The 19422-nt window shown below is 42.6% G+C and overlaps 1 protein-coding gene across 5 annotated transcripts in view; it reads left to right on the forward strand.

Moving 5' to 3' along the window:
• vps13d (vacuolar protein sorting 13 homolog D) overlaps positions 1-19422 on the forward strand; it is a 77951-nt gene that overhangs the window by 57289 nt on the left and 1240 nt on the right. For all 5 annotated transcript variants that reach the window (XM_068733731.1, XM_068733729.1, XM_068733734.1 and 2 more), the window contains 29 exons: positions 699-804; positions 1483-1635; positions 2297-2432; positions 2550-2597; positions 3694-3844; positions 3997-4213; positions 4295-4542; positions 4631-4822; positions 4939-5065; positions 5328-5470; positions 6019-6149; positions 6376-6551; positions 6894-7017; positions 7183-7418; positions 7514-7616; positions 7834-7991; positions 8123-8231; positions 8382-8552; positions 9654-9758; positions 9958-10107; positions 11296-11445; positions 11588-11684; positions 11783-11931; positions 13130-13264; positions 15935-16102; positions 16369-16501; positions 18001-18196; positions 18485-18616; positions 18717-18957. In XM_068733731.1, the coding sequence (XP_068589832.1) occupies positions 699-804; positions 1483-1635; positions 2297-2432; positions 2550-2597; positions 3694-3844; positions 3997-4213; positions 4295-4542; positions 4631-4822; positions 4939-5065; positions 5328-5470; positions 6019-6149; positions 6376-6551; positions 6894-7017; positions 7183-7418; positions 7514-7616; positions 7834-7991; positions 8123-8231; positions 8382-8552; positions 9654-9758; positions 9958-10107; positions 11296-11445; positions 11588-11684; positions 11783-11931; positions 13130-13264; positions 15935-16102; positions 16369-16501; positions 18001-18196; positions 18485-18616; positions 18717-18957 (4385 nt within the window). The remainder of the gene's footprint in view (positions 1-698; positions 805-1482; positions 1636-2296; positions 2433-2549; positions 2598-3693; positions 3845-3996; positions 4214-4294; positions 4543-4630; positions 4823-4938; positions 5066-5327; positions 5471-6018; positions 6150-6375; positions 6552-6893; positions 7018-7182; positions 7419-7513; positions 7617-7833; positions 7992-8122; positions 8232-8381; positions 8553-9653; positions 9759-9957; positions 10108-11295; positions 11446-11587; positions 11685-11782; positions 11932-13129; positions 13265-15934; positions 16103-16368; positions 16502-18000; positions 18197-18484; positions 18617-18716; positions 18958-19422) is intronic.

Raw genomic sequence — 19422 nt, forward strand, 5'->3', positions numbered from 1 at the left:
GACAACAGTTTGCTTACATCTGTGTGTTTTTTTTATTTGTTCAATAAGATTCCAGACTTATTTATTGAATAGGACAAGAATTTTTTGGCATTTTGTAAAATTTTGTAAAATCAATAATAATTCATTGTGATGGTAAGTAAAGTGCAAAATGCTGTATAAGGCAACATTGTGTTCAATTTACTGTTTACTGATTTACAAATGCCATTGATCTCTATATACTCTATGTCCATGTGAAGAACATGAAAAATGAGCACTAAACCTAGCCAAGCCAATTATAACTGTTATAATTGAAAGTATGAATTTTAAAGGGGTACTCCAATGATCTCAAAAAAGTTGAGGGCACATTTAAAAAAGAATGGTCAAAATTAGTATTCAACTCAGTATGGTTGAGGAACACACCCCAAGTTCATGAAGAAGGCTTTGTGTTCGGTTTCTGTTTGTGATCTCCAAGCTGAGTTATTGTCTCAGAGCCTCCAGAGCCACAGAGGATACTATACAGCTGTTTTCAGAGGTTGATTAGTTGAGTTCCCCTTAAAAGGAAATCATTTCAAGGCACCAGTGCCCTATCTGCTTTTTAGGTCTCACAACCCAAGAAGAAAGCAAGCGCATGACCATACACTACTAAAGTTAATGATAATAATAATAAAGACCAAGCATGCTCATCTTCTTTCTGATTCAGTTTTCATTTGTGCTTCCAGCCGATGTCAAGCTGTCCAAGAGGAGGCAGCCATTTGTTCCATACGCTCTGCGCAACCACACAGGATGTACCATGTGGTTTGCCACTCTGACTACAACCCCGACAAGGTAAGTGTGGCCGTGGGTGGATTATGAAACAATGGGCACATACATGTAAAAGGCCCCAACACTGTACCTATATAGCAGCAAGACACAGACTTAATAGTTATTAAGTCTCTTCTTTTGGTTGTTTTGTGTCTTTCTGGTCTTTTTATGGTCACTCATTGTAGTTTTTTGTGTCACTGTGTAATTGCTTATTCGTACTGTAGTATTTTTGTCTGTGGTTGTTTTTCCCTTTTTGTAGTCATTTTGTGGTTGTCGTCATCCTTGTGGTTGTTTTGTCTCTTTGTTGTTTTACACCTTTTCCTAGTTGTCGTGAGTCTCTTTGTGTCTCTTTGGAGCTGTTGTGGTCTCTTTGTAGTCTTTTAGTGTTGTTTTGTTATTGTCACAGTAATCATAGAAAAATATGTGACATCACCACCTGTTTCAATTTGTAGAACATTTGCTATCAAGATACTGGAGGACAGTGACAAAGTGTATTTGAGTAATGTCATCCTGATATAATTAACACCGTCGGTTCTCCTTATGGCAGAGCTCTGACAATATGTTGTATTTATTTCTGGTATGAAGATGTGTAGAAGAAGTGACATTAATGTTTAACTTCAGAGTGAAAGGCTTCACAGCACACACTTTCAGCTTGAGAGGAGAAACTCACCTCAGATAAATGTCTCCACATGTTCCCCACAGGGTGGCACTGTCTCACAGCAGTAGTGCAGACTCCATCTCAGAGGTCCACGGTCCAGGTACTGATGACACTCACAATGTCAGCCAGTGGAGGGAGGTGCTGCCTGGAGAGGAGATTCCTTTTGAGTTTGAAGCCCGCGAGAAACTCCGCCACAGGTACAGATCTGAGTCATAGCACCTGTGGATTTTGTTCAATGAATATGAACATGTTTATGAAACTGTTGGTTAGTTTGGCCATTATTCTTACTGGTGTGATTACATTTAACTCCGCATTAATTGTGGTGAGCATCTGTCTGAAACTGGAATGGTCGTTATGAATAGATGTCTGCTTTGCTGACGGGGTAATCTTATCAGGTCCTGTCACATTAGTCTCTTACTTCTCTGTGTTTCTCCTTCTCTGTTATACTTTAAAATGTTCTACATCAGCTTGATTGCAGGGACTTGGAGACATGTCAGCTACACATCATTAAGTTGATGTGTAGTTGACACATCAACTTAATGGTATAATATATACATATGTATATTCCTGTGAAGCTGAAATCCACTACTGTATATATTTATGTTGATGTTACCTGGTAGTGATGACGCTTGAACTGCACATAAACACAAAAAGGCCAAAGAACCACTGCAACAATCTGGTGTTCATGTACATGTTCAATGTAAACACCAGTGATGTGGTCGTCAGTAAATGTTCACTCATTGTTGTTAAATTACTGTGCAGTGCTTTGGTTTGTGAAACACAGTCTCGTGTAATGATTGAGTGATGGTGAATTGTGCATTCAGTAGATAATGATTATGTATCTCTGCTCCTCTGCAGACACACTCATGAGCTGAAGCTGCACCAGCTGCTGGTGCGAGTGTGTGGATGGGAGCAAGTGAAGCCGGTGTCTGTGGACAAAGTGGGCGTTTTCTTCCGTTACGCAGCTCCGGACAGAAACAACTCGTCCAATACTGTGAGCACAAGTCCAAACTTCCAAAGCAACATTCCTGTTGATGATGTTTCTGACGAATTGGCCCAGAGTTTGATGTGAAACCTTTGTTTTTCTTCTTTACTCTTTACTCTTCCACAGGTTGGCAGTCCTATTAGCAGAACAAATATCATCCACCCGCATGTTTATGTGAGTCTTGTTTCTAAATCAGTGAGCAGTCTAAGTAAGCATATGGTGCCACAGTAGCAGCTGTAACACTCATTATACACCAGGAAACAAGATAAAGAAAAACTTGGCTAATGAAGTAAAAATAAAGAACGTAAAAGTATAACAATTTTCAAGTGAAAGACCGTTTTCAAATGGTGTCTAGCATGAACTGTTAAAGGCCCGGTATAGCACATTGAGTGGAGATGTAACTAATAATTTTATAATAGTTTAGCATAAACTTAGCACACATAAAGTGCATTTACACAGCAGTAATTCAGTACAACAACAGTCATGAGAGTCAACCAGCAGAGTGGTGGTTATGACATGACTCTGAAGTACTGATGGAGTTACGTCACACTGAAAGTATCAAGACTCCAGGTGAACATGAAGGAACAGCAACATCCAAACAGGAGCAGATCAGAAAACAGTCAGCCCTCTAACTGAAATACTGTATGATGGCTAATACAACTGGGACATTAGAAAAAAGGGTCTGTTTTCAAATAAAAGCCTTGGTGAATTCCCTTGAAACAGCAGAAATGCTCAGTATGAGTTTAAACCTGAATGCCTTGTAGGGATGGGACGATATAGGATTTCATCACAAATCGCAGTAAAAAAAAAAAAAAAAAAGACGCTGACAATAAGTTGATTGTGATGAATTTCTATTTCTGGGATGATCGTAAATGTTGTTACTTGAGTCGTGAAATACGGTATAGAGCCTGATTTTTATAATACTGGAAGTATCGTGTAAGAAAGAACAGACTCGCAATGTCTGTATATTTATTCATCCTTTATTTATGCAGGTGGACCTTATGATTTATGATTATCTTATTTATGATTGTTTGATTATTTTTTGGTAAGAAAAAATGTGTCCTAACTGTAATGCAATAAAACCATTTGTTTCTTAGCAAAATGTAGGTAAAGGTAAAGTGATTCCAGAATGTTTCACTGCCATTTCAAGAGTTTAAATCATATTTTGATCATTATTGGGGTTATATCGTGAAGCACAATTGTTTTGGCCAGAATAATCATGACATGAAATTTTTATATCGTCCCATGCCTAATCCCTTGGACCCCTCAGTTCTCAGCCCTGCCTCCAGTTAGAGTGGTCTTCTCTATCACGATGGAGGGCAGTGCCAGGAAGGTCATCACTGTCCGCTCCGCCCTCATGGTGAAGAACCGGCTGGATGTTCCTATGGAGGTCAGACTGGATAGCCCCTCTGCTCCTGACAGTAAGACACTGCTCCACTTTAGGTCCATTGACTAAGCACCAATACTTATTCAAAAGTCAAAAGCATGTAGAGACGGTTCTTTTTGTTTCATTTTTATTATGTTATTACTTGTTGTCTCATTCTAATGAAGCTAACTGACTCTGTGTTGACAGAACCAGTGGTGTTGCCTCCGATCCTTCCTGGCCAGGCCTTGGCGGTCCCACTCCATCTGACGTCCTGGAGGCTGCAGTCTCGGCCCAAAGGCCTGGGCTTGTTCTTCTGTAAGGTTCCCATCCACTGGACCAGTGTGGAGCGGCCCGGAGACATCAGCAGCAGCAAGAGGGAGTGTCAGTCAGCAGACTTTGACGACAGCCTCAAGCGCAACTTCAGGTAAATACAGTCAGCCGAACATTTAGTTCTTCGTTCTTATTATATCTGGGATTGTTCCCCTCATCTCTCTGTCTCTCGCAGGTTTTGTGTGGTCATCAAAAAGGAGAACTACCCGGATCAGCAGCCTGCCAAGACGGTTTCTGGCAGTGCCAAGCAGATCTATCGACAGCCAGGCCACACCATCTACCTGCTGCCCACCATGGTGCTGGCCAACCTGCTGCCCTGTGACCTCAACTACTTCATCAAAGGAACGTCCATCAAAGGCGCCCTGAAGCCGGGAAAAGAGGCCGTGCTTCACGCTGCAGACACCTCGCAGAACATGGAGCTAGGTCAGGACTTGCCGAAAGTCTTTCACTGGCTAGTGTTTAGACATTTTCCCTGTTCTCACTCCCGGTGTTCATGGTGTGTGTCCTCCAGGAGTCCTGCTGGAGAGCTTCCCTGCGTGCAAAGAGCTGCTGATTCCACCTGGCACTCAGAACTATGTGGTACGCATGAGGCTGTATGACACCAACAAACATCTGCTCTGCCTCACCATCCGCATCGTCCTGCGAGCACAGGGGGCCCTTAAGATCCTGATTTCTGCCCCCTACTGGCTGATAAACAAGACTGGTAATGTTCTCGTTGGTGTTATAAACTTCAGTTGTACATTTTACAAAAAAAAAATCCAAAACCAGTCTTTGCTTTAAGAACTGTTTTCGTTCCCTAAAGCCACTTTTCTCCCGCAGGTCTGCCGTTGATCTTCCGTCAGGACAATGGAAAAGCCGATGCTGCAGGCCAGTTTGAGGAGCACGAGTTGGCCCGAAGCCTCAGTCCGTTACTATTCTGCTACACTAACAAGGAGCAGCCTGCTATGTAAGTGTATGAGAGACCAGACCGCTCTGTTCCTGAGCATCCATAATGTCTTAGCTTGTGAGCAATGTTCTATCCAACAGACGTCCTTCTGGTGTTTTTATCGTAAATGATGAACACACCGATGGCAACGGCCTGCCTGTGGTTTAGTGTCTGTCACTTTGACATGTGCACAGGGTAGAATCCCCAACCATCCGCTCTACCTCCTTAGTCCCATCTGCCACGTCCTTACATTCCATCTTTTCCTCGTCTGTCTTGATCCCAGGTGTACTATGCGGATCGGGAAAGGGATTCACCCAGACGGAGTTCCAGGCTGGTGCCAGGGCTTTTCCCTGGATGGAGGGAGTGGAGTCAGGGCAGTGAAGGTTATCCAGCACGGGAACAGACCTGGCCTCATATACAACATAGGCAAGTTGGTACACTCACAGTACAAATGGAAAGCACTAACCAAACTAGTGCCTGATTGAATAATAATCCGATACCCAGGATGGGCCCTGATCCTGATCATTGGGTGCGTATTGTCTCATTTTGCAAAGGCATATAAGAAGAGGAATGGAATACTGAACTGCAGTAATCTATTTGAATGTATTCATGGCCTTTCATCAGGACTCCAGTTGTTTCTCATAATATTCTCCCTTCTTTGGCTGCTTTGAATGGAAGGTCTGGTGCATCACTGCAGCTTCTCTTTGGCCAATATAGATCATATTATATTTTGCACTGAATCTAAATCTTTTTCCTGCACGGATAATTATTGGCACACAGATAATCATCTGGCATAAAGCAGCACTCCCTCTCTGTCACACTGCTCCAGCTTTTTCTGGCACTCTGATGCATGTAGCAACTATATCTTGGCTTTTATTCTCCAACTGTTGATATTCAAGCTAAAATGTCTCTGTTAATACATTATCAGTAAAATGTTTGTCAGGCATTGGTTGATCCCTGTCTGATGGACACAGGCATCAGCGTGCGGAAAGGAAAAGGACGCTACAGGGACACCCACATAGTGACCTTTGCCCCGCGCTACCTGCTGGACAACCGCTCTACACACAAACTGGCCTTCGCTCAGAGAGAGTTTGCAAGAGGAAAGGTGAGAACTGAACTTGAAATGAAACGTTCACTGTGAGTTCTGGTAGCTCAGTGGTTGAGACGCCGACCTTAGACAGTGATAGCAGCATCCTCAGTTCAGATTGGGTAAAGGACCTTTGTTTCCTGTCTGCTGTCTATTACTCACTCACTCGCACACTCGCACTCTCACACTATCTACCTCTCTCTCGACAGAAGTCGTTAGTCATTAGTGAATACATTTGTTCTAGGGTACGGCCAACCCTGAGGGTTACATCTCCACCTTGCCGGGCTCCAGCGTCGTCTTCCACTGGCCCCGCAACGACTACGACCAGCTGCTGTGTGTGCGCCTCATGGACACCCCCAACTGCACCTGGTCTGGAGGCTTCGAGGTCAACAAGCCCAAGTCCTTTCACGTCAACATGAGGTGAGCTACATATATACAGACATTTCCTTTCAGTAGCTTTACTATGTTCGTAATGAAGTAAAGTAATTTTATTATGACGTTATGGAGGTTGAACTATAACCCTCATTTCAAAGCTAAATGCCGTCTGATACCTTGAACTTCCCAACATCCATCTGGATCATAAATGTTTATCGTTAACCTGGCCACTCTACATTGTCCACGAGGAATATTATGATTATTATTTATTGTGTAATATCTGCTGTATGTTGTGATGCTGACACTGCATACTAGGCATTTTTTTTGCATGCTGTACCTAGAAAAAAATTCCACCAAATTGTTTTAAGTGGATCTTGGTTTAAATAGGGACACACTGGGGAGCTGTTTCTTCCTGCGGACAGAGATCACCCTGAAGGGAGCCACCTACCAGATCTCCTTCTCTGACGCTGACCAGTTGCCTCCACCCTTCCGCATCGACAACATCTCTGAGGTGAGCCACAGCAGCATGAGCTGTTTCTACATACTTGAATCACTTCCTGGACTTCCACTCCCACCTCTCTCTCCATGAATGAATCATTATGGGCATACTAGTGCACACTATCAGAGATAAGTTACTAAATACAGTGAATAGATTCCATTGTTTGAATTCCTACAGGTGCCCATCCAGTTCTGGCAGCATGGTGTGGCTGATATCCGGCTGCACACTGAGGTGAAGGCAGGCTCAGTGCTGGACTACGCCTGTGATGAGCCCACGCTGCCCCCCTACCTCACACTGACTGTGAAGGGAGCCGGATCCTCAGAGGTCACGTCTGACATGAACTTCTTCAGAGAATACAACAAGCTCTACTACGAGAACTTCATCTACATCGCAGCCACACACACCTTCTCACCGTATGGACCAACAACATGACTAACTCATAATGACATCAGAATATTTGATCACGTTTTCTATACAACAGTTAAGCAGCATTTTTTTGTTGATGCAGGAATGTTGAGAAGAGACCTGTTGGGAAGAAGCGTCTGGTGAGCTGTGCTGAATTGGTTCTGGATGTGGACACCAAGACTCAACGGGTCATCCTGAAAAAGAAGGTACAGTTTTTTGGTGATGATAAAAGCATGGACTGTTTAAATAGAGTCATTGTCCTGCAAGGTTTTACAATTGTCTGACATTTTATAGACTCAAAGTGATTATCAAAAAATATGATATGATTTGTATACTATTGTGAAAATATTCATCCATTGATGGAAAAAGCATTGAGACAAAGTCCATTGATGGATGTGTAACTTGTCCTTGATCATTGTGCAGGAGCCGGGGAAGCGCTCCCAGCTGTGGAGGATGACTGGGAGCGGCATGCTGTGTCATGAAGGCTCGTCTCCACCGCAGAGCAAGCCGGCACAGCCACGCCCACTGGACTCCTCCCTGGTGCTGGATATCGCCGGGCTAGCAGCTGTCAGTGACAACAGGTTGGTACTGTGTGCAGCTGTGGTGAGTCTAAGCTCAACACACACATGCTTCTCTCAGGACTCATTTACAGTCAGTTGTGGACATCTATCATGGACAATTTGAATGTAAGAGGTGTCTCTGTCTCTCCCAGTTTTGAGCCGTTGATGCTGAGGAGGCCGGACTCACGCCGCAGCACCACCCAGACGTGGTATTTCAGCTCAGGCATGCTGACCTGTGGCCTGCCCCGGCTGGTAGTGCAGGTGAGTACACCAAGCTCATGTATGTTGACAGGAGCTCCTCTCCTCTATGCACTGCTGTGAACTCCAGAGTCCTGAATGTTGGTACTGTTGACACTCACATACTGTATGTTCTTCAGTTTTGTTTCATTATGTATGACTTGTACTCTTCAGGTGAAGGGCGGGACGGCAGGTCTGTATGATGGAGCAGAGGTGGTGCTGGGACCAGACTCGGGGCTGCAGGAGCCCGGCCCCGAGCAGCAGTTCATTAACCAGAAGATGAGACCTGGTTCTGGTGTGCTGTCGGTCCAGGTGTTGCCAGATGGACCCACACGTGTCCTGCAGGTGAAAACACAAGCCAGTAAAACTCTGTATGTATTTCAACTGTAGTAGCATTGATACTGAGCAGCAGGTGTATTGTTTTGATGAATCAATGAGAGTTAGTTGAATTTGACCAAAATCTATTAGAACCTGACATCTTGAGTGAAAGGAAAGTTGCAGGTCCATGTGATGTATTTTGTGAAGTATTTGATGTAACAGAAAACATAAAAAGCAGCTAAAGATTACTAATCACACATGAAAGAGACACCCCACACTGCTCTAAAGCATTACCATGTCTTTTTTATCCCTGTAATGAAACGATGTGTTTTAAAACCCACTTTTCGAACTGGGATTCAAAGATGATCAAGTTTGGGTTTAAAATCTTCCACACGATATGGATCATGTCATTTCTTTATAAAAATGTATATCATGACAAAGCATATTTCATGGTAATGCCATAAATTCGTATATATGAAATAACCACATGGTTATGTTAACTGTGTGAATTAAATGCTTGACAAATAAAAAAGTATTTTCTCAATAAATTAAAACTTTGTGCAAAATAATCTGATTTTCTGAGTAATATGAGTTAGTATGTGCTTGTTTCAATTTAGCTGACATTGTGAATCACAATATCTCGATATATGATTTCATCATGATGTGATACCATTGAAAGATGACAAATTATCCGATAGAATTATGGCCCTTGTTTACGTGCATAAGCAACATAGAAGCAATTAACATTCATAACAGATGATGGCAACACCACCAACAGAAAATAACACCTCTGTAGATACAAGTTACTTAAGTCTCAGGTTACTTAACTTAAGTTTAGTAATACACAATATAATGAATTTACGGAAATTTCATGTTTGATGATTTGTGGTTTTGAATATTTCATTTCATTTACCAGCATCAGGTATTATAGTAGTACTACTGCAGATTTGTACATATTGCTTACACATACTTCTTTATATTACAAAGTTTGAATGCACTTTCTATCTTTAGTTCTTCTCTGCTTGTTTTCATATGCTGTAAGTCAATTTGGTGCTTTGATAACATCTGATACTATCTACTTTTTATTAACGGTGATGCTGAACCTCACAGACTTTTGTTTGTTTGTAGATCAGTGACTTCAACCAGAGGAGAATGATCCGGAGCTCATCCTCCACTGAACAAGAAAGATGCAAAGAGGATGTAAAGAAGAGAGAGCCTGAGCAGGAGCTGGAGGTACCAGGAATTATTTTACATGCGCCGTAGCTTGTCAAAAAGCAAATTACATGACACATTTATTCAGTATATTTTCAATCACATGTGTTTAACAATACACCTGTACCTCGTACCAGGTACTGAAGCAGTCCCACAGTAATCTTCACTGTGTCTCTATGAGAGAAGTGTCCTCTGACGTCTGCTCTGTCTTCATCCACAGGTGTTGGTGAACCTGGAGGAAGGGGTGGGTGTGTCTCTGGTCAACAAGGTTCCTGAGGAGCTTGTGTTCACTACGCTGTCTGGTATAGATGTCCACTTCACCCGCACTGCTGCCAATGAGGTGTTAGAGCTCAGCATTCAGAACATCCAGGTGAGCTCACCACAGCTGTGGGAACATTCAGTAATAATTTCATTCCAAAGCAGCTCAAGGTACTTCACATAATAATACAGGGTTTCAGCGGGTCTTTTACTTTGAAATTCAGGCCTAAAAAAATCTAAAATTGTCTTAAATTGACTGTATTTATAGCTCTTAAAATGAATGAAGAACAGAACCTCAATTGAAGTACTGTAAAGGTTTTCCATCACAATTTCCTGGAGCACATCTCTAAAGCACGTCACTATCTCCATTCTCCATGGTGACTATCATGCTACCCCACAAGCTTTTTAAGATTTTGATTTTAGATTTAGACTTATATTAAATTTTGCTTCACTTTTCTGTGATGGGGACCAGGCATGGATGGTTATACAATGTTTAATACTTGGTTAAACCAGAGGGGAGCCTGTATAAAGATGTTAAAATTAGGGATAATTAGTCATTTAAAAAAATGCGGAACACAACAATTGTTATTTGCAGGTGATTATACACTAAAGAAAACATACTTAATTATATTATATTATATTATATTATATTATATTCCATTTCTGCCAATAGGTTTCACTTAGATGGTGAAAGGCAGCCTACAGTTGTAGTTCATGTCATTAGAGGACAGTGAAATGATAAGTAATGATTGTCTTTGTGGGACCCCACACAATATGCCATGTTTGCTGGACAATTAATTTTGGATTCTGCAGCGAGGACTCAAACCACTGAAGAACAGTGTCAGAAAGACCCTCTCAGTTCATCAGCAGGACACAGTTGGTGTTGATCACTTGTGAAAACAGCTGCTTTACAATGCTGATCGATGTCCTTTTCTGTCCTACTCATCATTCAGACCACAATGGAAAAACAACACAAACACAGGCTCCTAAGCACAAGACACAATACACAGATACAAACAAGACAAAATCTATATGCATTAGTGACAAACTCTGTATATTTGATCCAGTTCATAAACCAATCGTCTGCAATCCATATGAAACAGTGATTAATCTATCATGTGTTAGATTTCTCCTCCTAGCCACTGCTTTAAAAAGATATTCAGAAATGCAAAAACCATGATCAAAAAGGTGTTTAATTAAAGCTCCATTCTTGATAACTATCACATCTTTTTTTACACAATAACTAATCCATCCAGTGTTTTAGTGGAGAATGCATGGTCATTCATGTTTTGGTCATCAGGTGGACAACCAGCTGCTGGGTACCACCCAGCCTGTGATGCTGTGTGTGACTCCCAGCTCCAGTGACAGTGGCGTCAGCGACAGCGGCCCAGCCCTGCAGGTCAACTCGGTCAAGGTTCCCAGCAGCCTCATGCTCACTGATCTCTTCAAGGTGAGCGTCACACGCTGAATCACAATTTTCAGATCTTTACCAGATAATTCCTGGTTTCTTGAAACTAGACATTTCTAGTGAGCCAGAGACTGTTAGGAACTGAAATCGATCGATTCATGATGTAACCATGATGTGTTCACAGCACCTCATGGTGACGGCCCGGCGCTTCACGGTCATCATCGAGGAGAAACTGCTGCTCAAGCTGCTCAGCTTCTTTGGCTACGGACAGACAGAAGCTGGTGGGTCATCAGTTAAACGTCATTGTTAATATTTGTGTGATGCTGTGAGTAAGAAGGTGGTTTTCACTCCCATATATAACAAACTGTAATGAATGCAGAGCTGGAGAAGTTGGATGAAAACATTTATGAGAGGCCCAACGAGGACGCAGGACCTCTTAAACGGTACTACTTTGAGAACCTGAAGATCAGCCTTCCTCAGGTCAAACTGAGTGTCTTCACCTCTCACAAGCTGCCTCCTGATCTCAAGGTAACCAAACATGACACAACATCGGTCTTTGCGCTGCTGCGCTTCATAAATCTGCACCTAGCTGATGCAGAGTAACGTCACCATGTCGCCTTCTATTGACTCCATCACCTGACAGCAGACTGCACATTCAAAGAGCATGTTGTTAAACAGAAAAAGTTGAGGGGCTAGTATTAATCTAAAAGAATAATGTATTGTCAACATTTTGTGAAATTGCTTTTTCTGAGAGTCAGATGTTCAGAGTTGGAGTCAGGAAGTGGCCCTGATGGGCAGCTGTCACCTTGCATGGTAGCCCCTGTCATCAGAGTATGAATGGGTGAATGATGACATTCACCATGTTGTGTTAAATTGCCTAGAATGACTAGAATACCTCTATACAACTACAGCCCATTTATCATTTACTATTTAATTTAATCTCTACACAAACAGAAATGACAATATTCATCAGTTTGTCCAAAAAGTGATTGAGTTCCAGCAAAGCGTAATTTGAGACATTTTCCACACGATATTCAACCTTGACCATTTGCAGGCACTTGCAATGTCACAGAGGGGAAAACGTTTCGATACTTTTCAAAGGATTTTAATAAGAATGAAAGTATTGAAACGGCAGAGGACAAACCACTAGTAAGAGCTTCTGGTAAAAATAGATTTTAGTCTAGTCATTTTTGTGCATTTATGCACACAGAAATATCATGCTATGGATTCCTGTGACCACATGATGTCACTTTGTTGCTTCTTGTGCCACATGATGTCGCTCTGTTACTTCCTGTTGCCACGTGATGTCACTCTGTTACTTCTTATGCCGCATGATGTCACTCTGTTACTTCCTAATGTCACTCTGTTACTTCCTGTTGCCACATGATGTCACTGATACTTCCTGTTGCCACATGATGTCACTCTGTTACATCCTGTTGCCACATGATGTCACTGATACTTCCTGTTGCCACATGATGTCACTCTGATACTTCCTGTAACCACATGATGGCACTCTGTTACTTCCTGTTACTACACTGCTCTGCCTTCCAAATGTGTCAGCCTAGTAAGAATGGAGTCGTGCCTGTTTTGGTATATGTATTTCAGTGTGATGCCAAATGTTCTCTATTTTGTCATATTGTCACACATCATAATTGATGATATCTACAAAAAAAAGCTGCCTTGCCTTCCAATGTTTTCTCATGTGGATGTTTTCTTGTCACTGTAGGCCCTGAAAGGCACCCTGGGCTTTCCTCTGGTTCGCTTTGAGGATGCGGTCATCAACATGTACCCATTCACCAGAGTGCACCCCTACGAAACCCAGGAGATCATCATCAACGACATACTCAAGCACTTCAGAGAGGTAAGAAGTTGGTCTCATCTGAAAAGTTCTCTACATTATCAGAGATTCTAAAGACTCAAAGCACATTCACCGCAGCTGTTTGGCATCCTCCCTTCTACACAGGTCATTCCAAATAATTTTTTCGGTGTTGTAGCATTTGTTTCGGCATAGCGTTTTTTCCTGAGTATCAACGTCTTTTTTCCCAATTGTTCCCAATGAGGAGAGAACCTATGTGGCAGCCAAGAGAAAAACTGCTACACTTAGTGTCCTTTTTCTGAGCGCTCCTCCTTGGGTGGCCACTCTAAGCCCTTCAACATTAAAATCTCTGAACTTTTCAGAAAGTGCTGGTGACGTTTCTGTCAAAAATGGAGGAGAAGCTTGTTTTGGCCGTGTCTGTCTATCCTGAACTTCGTACCTCAGACAGACTATCATGACAAAGACCGAAACGCCCATTTGTGGGAGTAGATCGGCCGGGCAGATAGTAAATGTTGCTGGTGAGTGTTGCTTTTAGCGCACATTGCTCTTACGGTTGTGCGATGACAAGCTCACCTATACAAAGTATAAAGCAAGCATCCTCCGTTGGTGCTCATGGTGAAAAAACAAAGTCAACAAAAAAGATAGTAGCCCAAAAAAATTATAAAAAGTAAAGGGGCGATGGTAGTCAATCATACAACGGAGGTTAGAAGTGTCAAGATATTGTTGTTTGTAGCGCTTTTCAATGAAATGCTGGGATGAAGAGCTCCCCAGAGCCCTGCGGGTGCTTTTCTGCCAGAAAAAGACACTATGTGGACACAGGCCTTTATAGTGCTGAAATCACCTGTGCTGATGACCCATTTTTATGGATTAAAGACATCTTCCACTATGCTTGAACGTGTCAGAAGAATATTGAAAGGATCCTCCTCGCACATCTCTTTACCTACTGAATGTGGACAGTCCTTCCTCTTCACTATTCCTGAGTAATGGCTAGGGGTGTAACGGTTCACAAAATTCTCGGTTCGGTTCAATACGACACAGTGGTGCCACGGTTCGGTACGTTTTCAATACAGCAAAAATGCAGAAATGCCAAATCCTTGCTGGCGACACTCTCAAGGAGGCGTCTCTGAAGAACATGGCTCTTCATCTCCATTCAGTAGTGAGGTAATGTGTTGTTACAGTCAGGTAGCTTTGTGTCTGAAGAACATGGCTCTTCATCTCCATTCAGTAGTGAGGTAATGTGTCGTTACAGTCAGGTAGCTTTCTGTCTGAAGAACATGGCTCTTCATCGCCATTCAGTAGTGAGGTAATGTGTCGTTACAGTCAGGTAGCTTTGTGTAGTCCGTGACATCAGAATGTCTGTTGACAGAGTAGCAATGGGAGCTTCGGACATTTGATTCTCTGTTTGGGCTTTTGTTTTCTTTTATAAAGCAGGAATTATGGTCTGGAGAAATTGGCTCGTGAATGAGTAGTGTCACAGGGCTCAATAGCATTAAGCATGTTGGTACAGCCTGGTTTTCCACTCCAGAGTAGGTCTCATATCCGCGGCTATAAATATAACAATCGCCGTTGCGATTGCTCTAGCCTTGTTTGAATCGGTAGGGAATAGCTTCCTAAACGCTGCGGGGAGAGTTTGTAGCATGTGTGCTGCTGTTAGTTTTCCTGCTAAGCTAGCACGCCTCCCAGAACACACATGCCTCACCAGACTACATTGTTGTTCTTCTGTGGTGGAGTGTCAGACAGCACGTTGTCTGTTACATGGTGGAGTGTCAGACAGCACGTTGTCTGTTACATGGTGGAGTGTCAAACAGCACGTTGTCTGTTACATGGTGGAGTGTCAGACAGCGCGTCGTCTGTTACATGGTGGAGTGTCAGACAGCATGTCGTCTGTTACATGGTGGAGTGTCAGACAGCGCGTTGTCTGTTACATGGTGGAGTGTCAGACAGCACGTTGTCTGTCATGTTTGCCTTGTTGAGCGCATTATATTTAACACAATTTAAGCATCTGCATTTTCCAAACGCAATAGAATTATTCAAACGTATTGTTCAGTTCGTAATGCGTACCGAACCGTAAGTCTCTTACCGAACGGTTCAATACGAATACGTGTATTGTTGTTGTTACACCCCCTAGTAATGGCCACACAGTAACAGCATCTCCCTCTACACTCATACACTGTTTAGCTTTTATAAATAAATTATATCTTCCTCGATATTCTTTTTCTGTCATCAAATTTACTCAAATTATCACTATTGGCATTATTGCTCCTTTTTTCTCTGTTATCTTGTGCACATTCTAGATTTATGTCCTCATCTTTTATTTTAAACTTATTTACATGCAATCGTCAGGGTCTGTGTATATCTACAGGTCTTGTTCATTCTTTTTCCACATGTACACTTATTCCAGATGTGCACTAATTTTGCTCACTCATATTTAGTGAACCTGTCTGATCCACAGTGAGTCCGAAGTTTGTTCATGAGAAAATCAATAAGAGAGATTTGTTCTTGCTACAATGTTTAGAAGCCGATCAGTTGAACATAGACAGTACATCTAATCACAGGCTCGTGTGGGAATAGATGGAATGATGGGTGCATATTAAAAGTCTACATACCTTTCATTATACTTCAGCAAAGTAAAGATAATGTCCATCACCTATTAGCTGCTACATGGACAGATCACTGTGTGGCTCCTGTCAGGTCATGACTGTTTCCTGTCTGTAGGAGCTGATCAGCCAGGCTGCTCAGATCCTGGGCTCTGTGGACTTCTTGGGGAACCCCATGGGCCTCGTCAATGACGTCACTGAGGGCATGTCTGAGTTAATCAAGTATGGCAATGTGGGTGGTCTCATACGCAATGTGACCCACGGTGTGTCCAACTCTGCTGCCAAGGTACACCGCTGCATAGCTGAGTGGAGATGACAGTCTGCTTTTCTGTGTGATCACTTTTGTGCTGTTCTATATTTGTTCTGTATTTACTGTGCTATATATTTTACAACATCCTTTTCTCTTTACACTGATGCATCACAAATCTCTTTTTTTTTAATGTATTACTTGAATGTTGCGTTGTTGTATTATATTATTCAGGTGTAATATACACATGAGCATATACCTTTGAGCCATGTAGTGTGAACACCTTCCTGTTCTCTGTGTGTCAGTTTGCAGGGACTCTATCAGACGGGCTGGGGAAGACCATGGATAACCGGCACCAGAGCGAGCGAGAGTACATCAGATACCACGGAGCCACCAGCGGAGAGCACCTGGTAGCAGGGATCCACGGACTGGCTCATGGTACAACCTGGCTCTATTTCTGTGTTTGGTTTCAGCCGTTACAGTACAGCTAGTGGGCCAAAGAAATTTAGTAGGTGTCTGAATGAACACTTAGAACCCCCAAACACCTGAAAATCTCATTTTGGGGGAAGTTTTAAAAATCTGACAAAATGTTTTTTCAGCACACAATTTATTTGCATGTTGAAAGGTGAGGAACAGCGCACAGAAAGAAGGCTGCCAGGATGAAATACTGTACCTGTGCCACCCAGCAGACTGACGAAAAAAGGGATGTAGACAAGTTTATGAGATGCATAGGGACATGGCGAGTAGAAAAAACATGCTTTACAGCCATAAACTGTGATGTGTGGAAAATGTTCAGTACCCCTAGAAGGAAACCTCCCTGTTTGCTGAGAGTGCAGAAATAACCGTTAGTGTCTCATGATCTGGTCACAGCGCTGGATTTTAATAAGGTGGTGGATAGTTTTAGAAAGAACCAGGTGAGGGAGAAATGACAACTCACTCTGTTGCTCAGCTGAACAAGCTGTGCAGACATTCAGGCTCTGTGATCACTGTTTTGGTGATCAGTAGAACTAGCTTTTGCAGTGTCAGTGTGTGAAACTGAAGCTGATAAAAACTGGAAAAAAGAATGTATTGCATTGTTGCGGTTGTTGTGCTTAAAATATTTGATCAAGGTATACAGAGTCTCTTTTCATGATCTCCAGTAGCTGATGGATAAAAGTAATTAGATCCTGTGTTGACACAAGATAAGACATTTGTGGAAGGGTGATTCCTTCTGGTGATCTTCTCATGATTTCTAAGTCTGATCTAAATTGTTTTCTCTGCTGTGTTTATGACTTAAGAACAGGTGGGAAAATCGGTTTCATCAGGATAATCTCTCTAAATTCCTGAAAAAAAAGTTGGATTAAAAAATGAAGTTAATTTACTGGCAAGTTTATTTTTTCCACAACATATATATGTACCTTAAAACTTAACTGGAAGAAAAACTCTTTTAGGAAAAAATCTTTTAGTCCTATTTAGAACATAGCATAATGGTGCACTTCTGCTTCTTGTGGCCCAAGTGACTACAACTACAAACACCTAAAAACATGAGGTCATAGATCAGACTTACTGTAGAAAATGGATCACTAGAATACATTCTTTTCTCACTTGCCTCTCAGAGCTTCCATAGCCATGTTTCATTGGATCTGTCCATTGGTTGGACTGACCCAATGATTCATGGGAAAAGGGTGTTTGAGCCTTCTATAATGTACAATATGAAATTAAGTTATTGCTCCTGAGCCCAGAGAACAAATATACAATGTGTGAGTCCTGTTAGCAATCAGTACAAATTAAAATTGCAGTTCATATGTTCGTATGGGAACATACATAAAAGGCTCGTATGGCCCCATTGTGTTTGAGCTGTGTCAGCACTCACCCATTAATCAGATGCACCAAAGCTGCCCCAGTTCTTTCCAGCTTAACCCCTCAGTGATTGCAGTCGTTCTCCTCCCCCACCCCAGGTATCATCGGAGGCATGACGAGCATCATCACTTCCACTGTGGAGGGCGTGAAGACGGAGGGTGGAGTCAGCGGCTTCTTCTCGGGCCTGGGTAAAGGTCTGGTCGGCACCGTGACCAAACCGGTGGCTGGGGCTCTGGATTTTGCCTCGGAGACGGCACAGACTGTCCGGGACATGGCTAGTCTCAGTAACCACAGGTGGGTTGAGTCTATCACCTGTATTATGTCACTCCACCTTCTGTATTCTACGGAGTCAAAGAGGTTTTTAGGTCTCTACGGAGCAAACGTTGAGAGATGAATTTGCTGCAGGATGTAGTAACATATCATGAAGCGTGGATGTTAAGGAGGTGTGTGCTGTGAACTGAGTTAAAAAGTAAAATAATGACTGTTTTATATGCCTTAAAATACTGAAGCAAATCTTATGAGGAAAACGGGTAAAGTTGTGATTGGCGGGTGAAGTGTTGGTGTTGTTACTGTGTTGATCAGGCTCAGTGTGCAGCGGGTCAGGAAGCCTCGCTGCTGTAAAGGACCTCAGGGTCTGCTGCCTCGACACTCGACCACACAGGCTGACGGTCAGGAGCAGCTCTTCCGCCTCACTGACAACATCCACTCTGAGTTGTGAGTCTCACTCGTTCTCTACATTCTTACACACTGTGCGTGTCTAATACCCTGATTACCTTCAGTTCCATCAGGCTGACACTTCACTGTCTCCCTCCAGCTTCATCGCTGTGGAGCCCATTGACAGCTACTGCGTCCTCATCTCCTCCAAAGTGGTCTACTTCCTGAGGCCGGGGGACTTTGTGGACCGCGAGGCCATCTTCTTGGAGGTCAAGTATGATGACCTCTACCACTGTCTGGTCTCTAAGGATCATGGGAAGGTATATGTGCAACTCACCAAGAAGGCTGAGAGCACTAGCAGCGGTGTGGCCATGCCTGGCCCCTCCCACCAGAAACCCATGGTGAGACACTCATCTGACTAGTCCTTCATTGACAGTCTCTGGATAGTACGACTGGTTTAGGTTCACCCAAATCACACACGCATATTAAATCTCTCCATGGATTTAGTTCTGCTTTGATTTGTATTTGTGCCTCAACCTCATTACAATGAAGCTGAATGGCATTTAGGTTTTTGCTACTAAAAAATTATATTCAACAGGAATGTGTCTCTCGAAACCAAGTTTCCATCCAAATGTATCTCAAATTCTAACCGAATTTCAAGAGAGTGGAACTGAAGTCGCATGCTTCATGTATATCATTTATCCGTTTAATATGTTTCTTTTCCATCTTTTGATTTATACACCAACTTTTCTATTTCAGCCAAGCGTAAAAACTACTTTTTTTGCCATTCCATGAAGGTTTTTATGTGCATATAAACAGTTAAATGGAAACACAACTACTGTTACTCTGAATAATCCACACAACAC

Source organism: Cebidichthys violaceus, unplaced genomic scaffold (assembly GCF_023349555.1).
Source record: "Cebidichthys violaceus isolate CVI_PGR_0920_01 unplaced genomic scaffold, fCebVio1.0.p SCAF_6, whole genome shotgun sequence".
NCBI lineage: Eukaryota > Metazoa > Chordata > Actinopteri > Perciformes > Stichaeidae > Cebidichthys > Cebidichthys violaceus.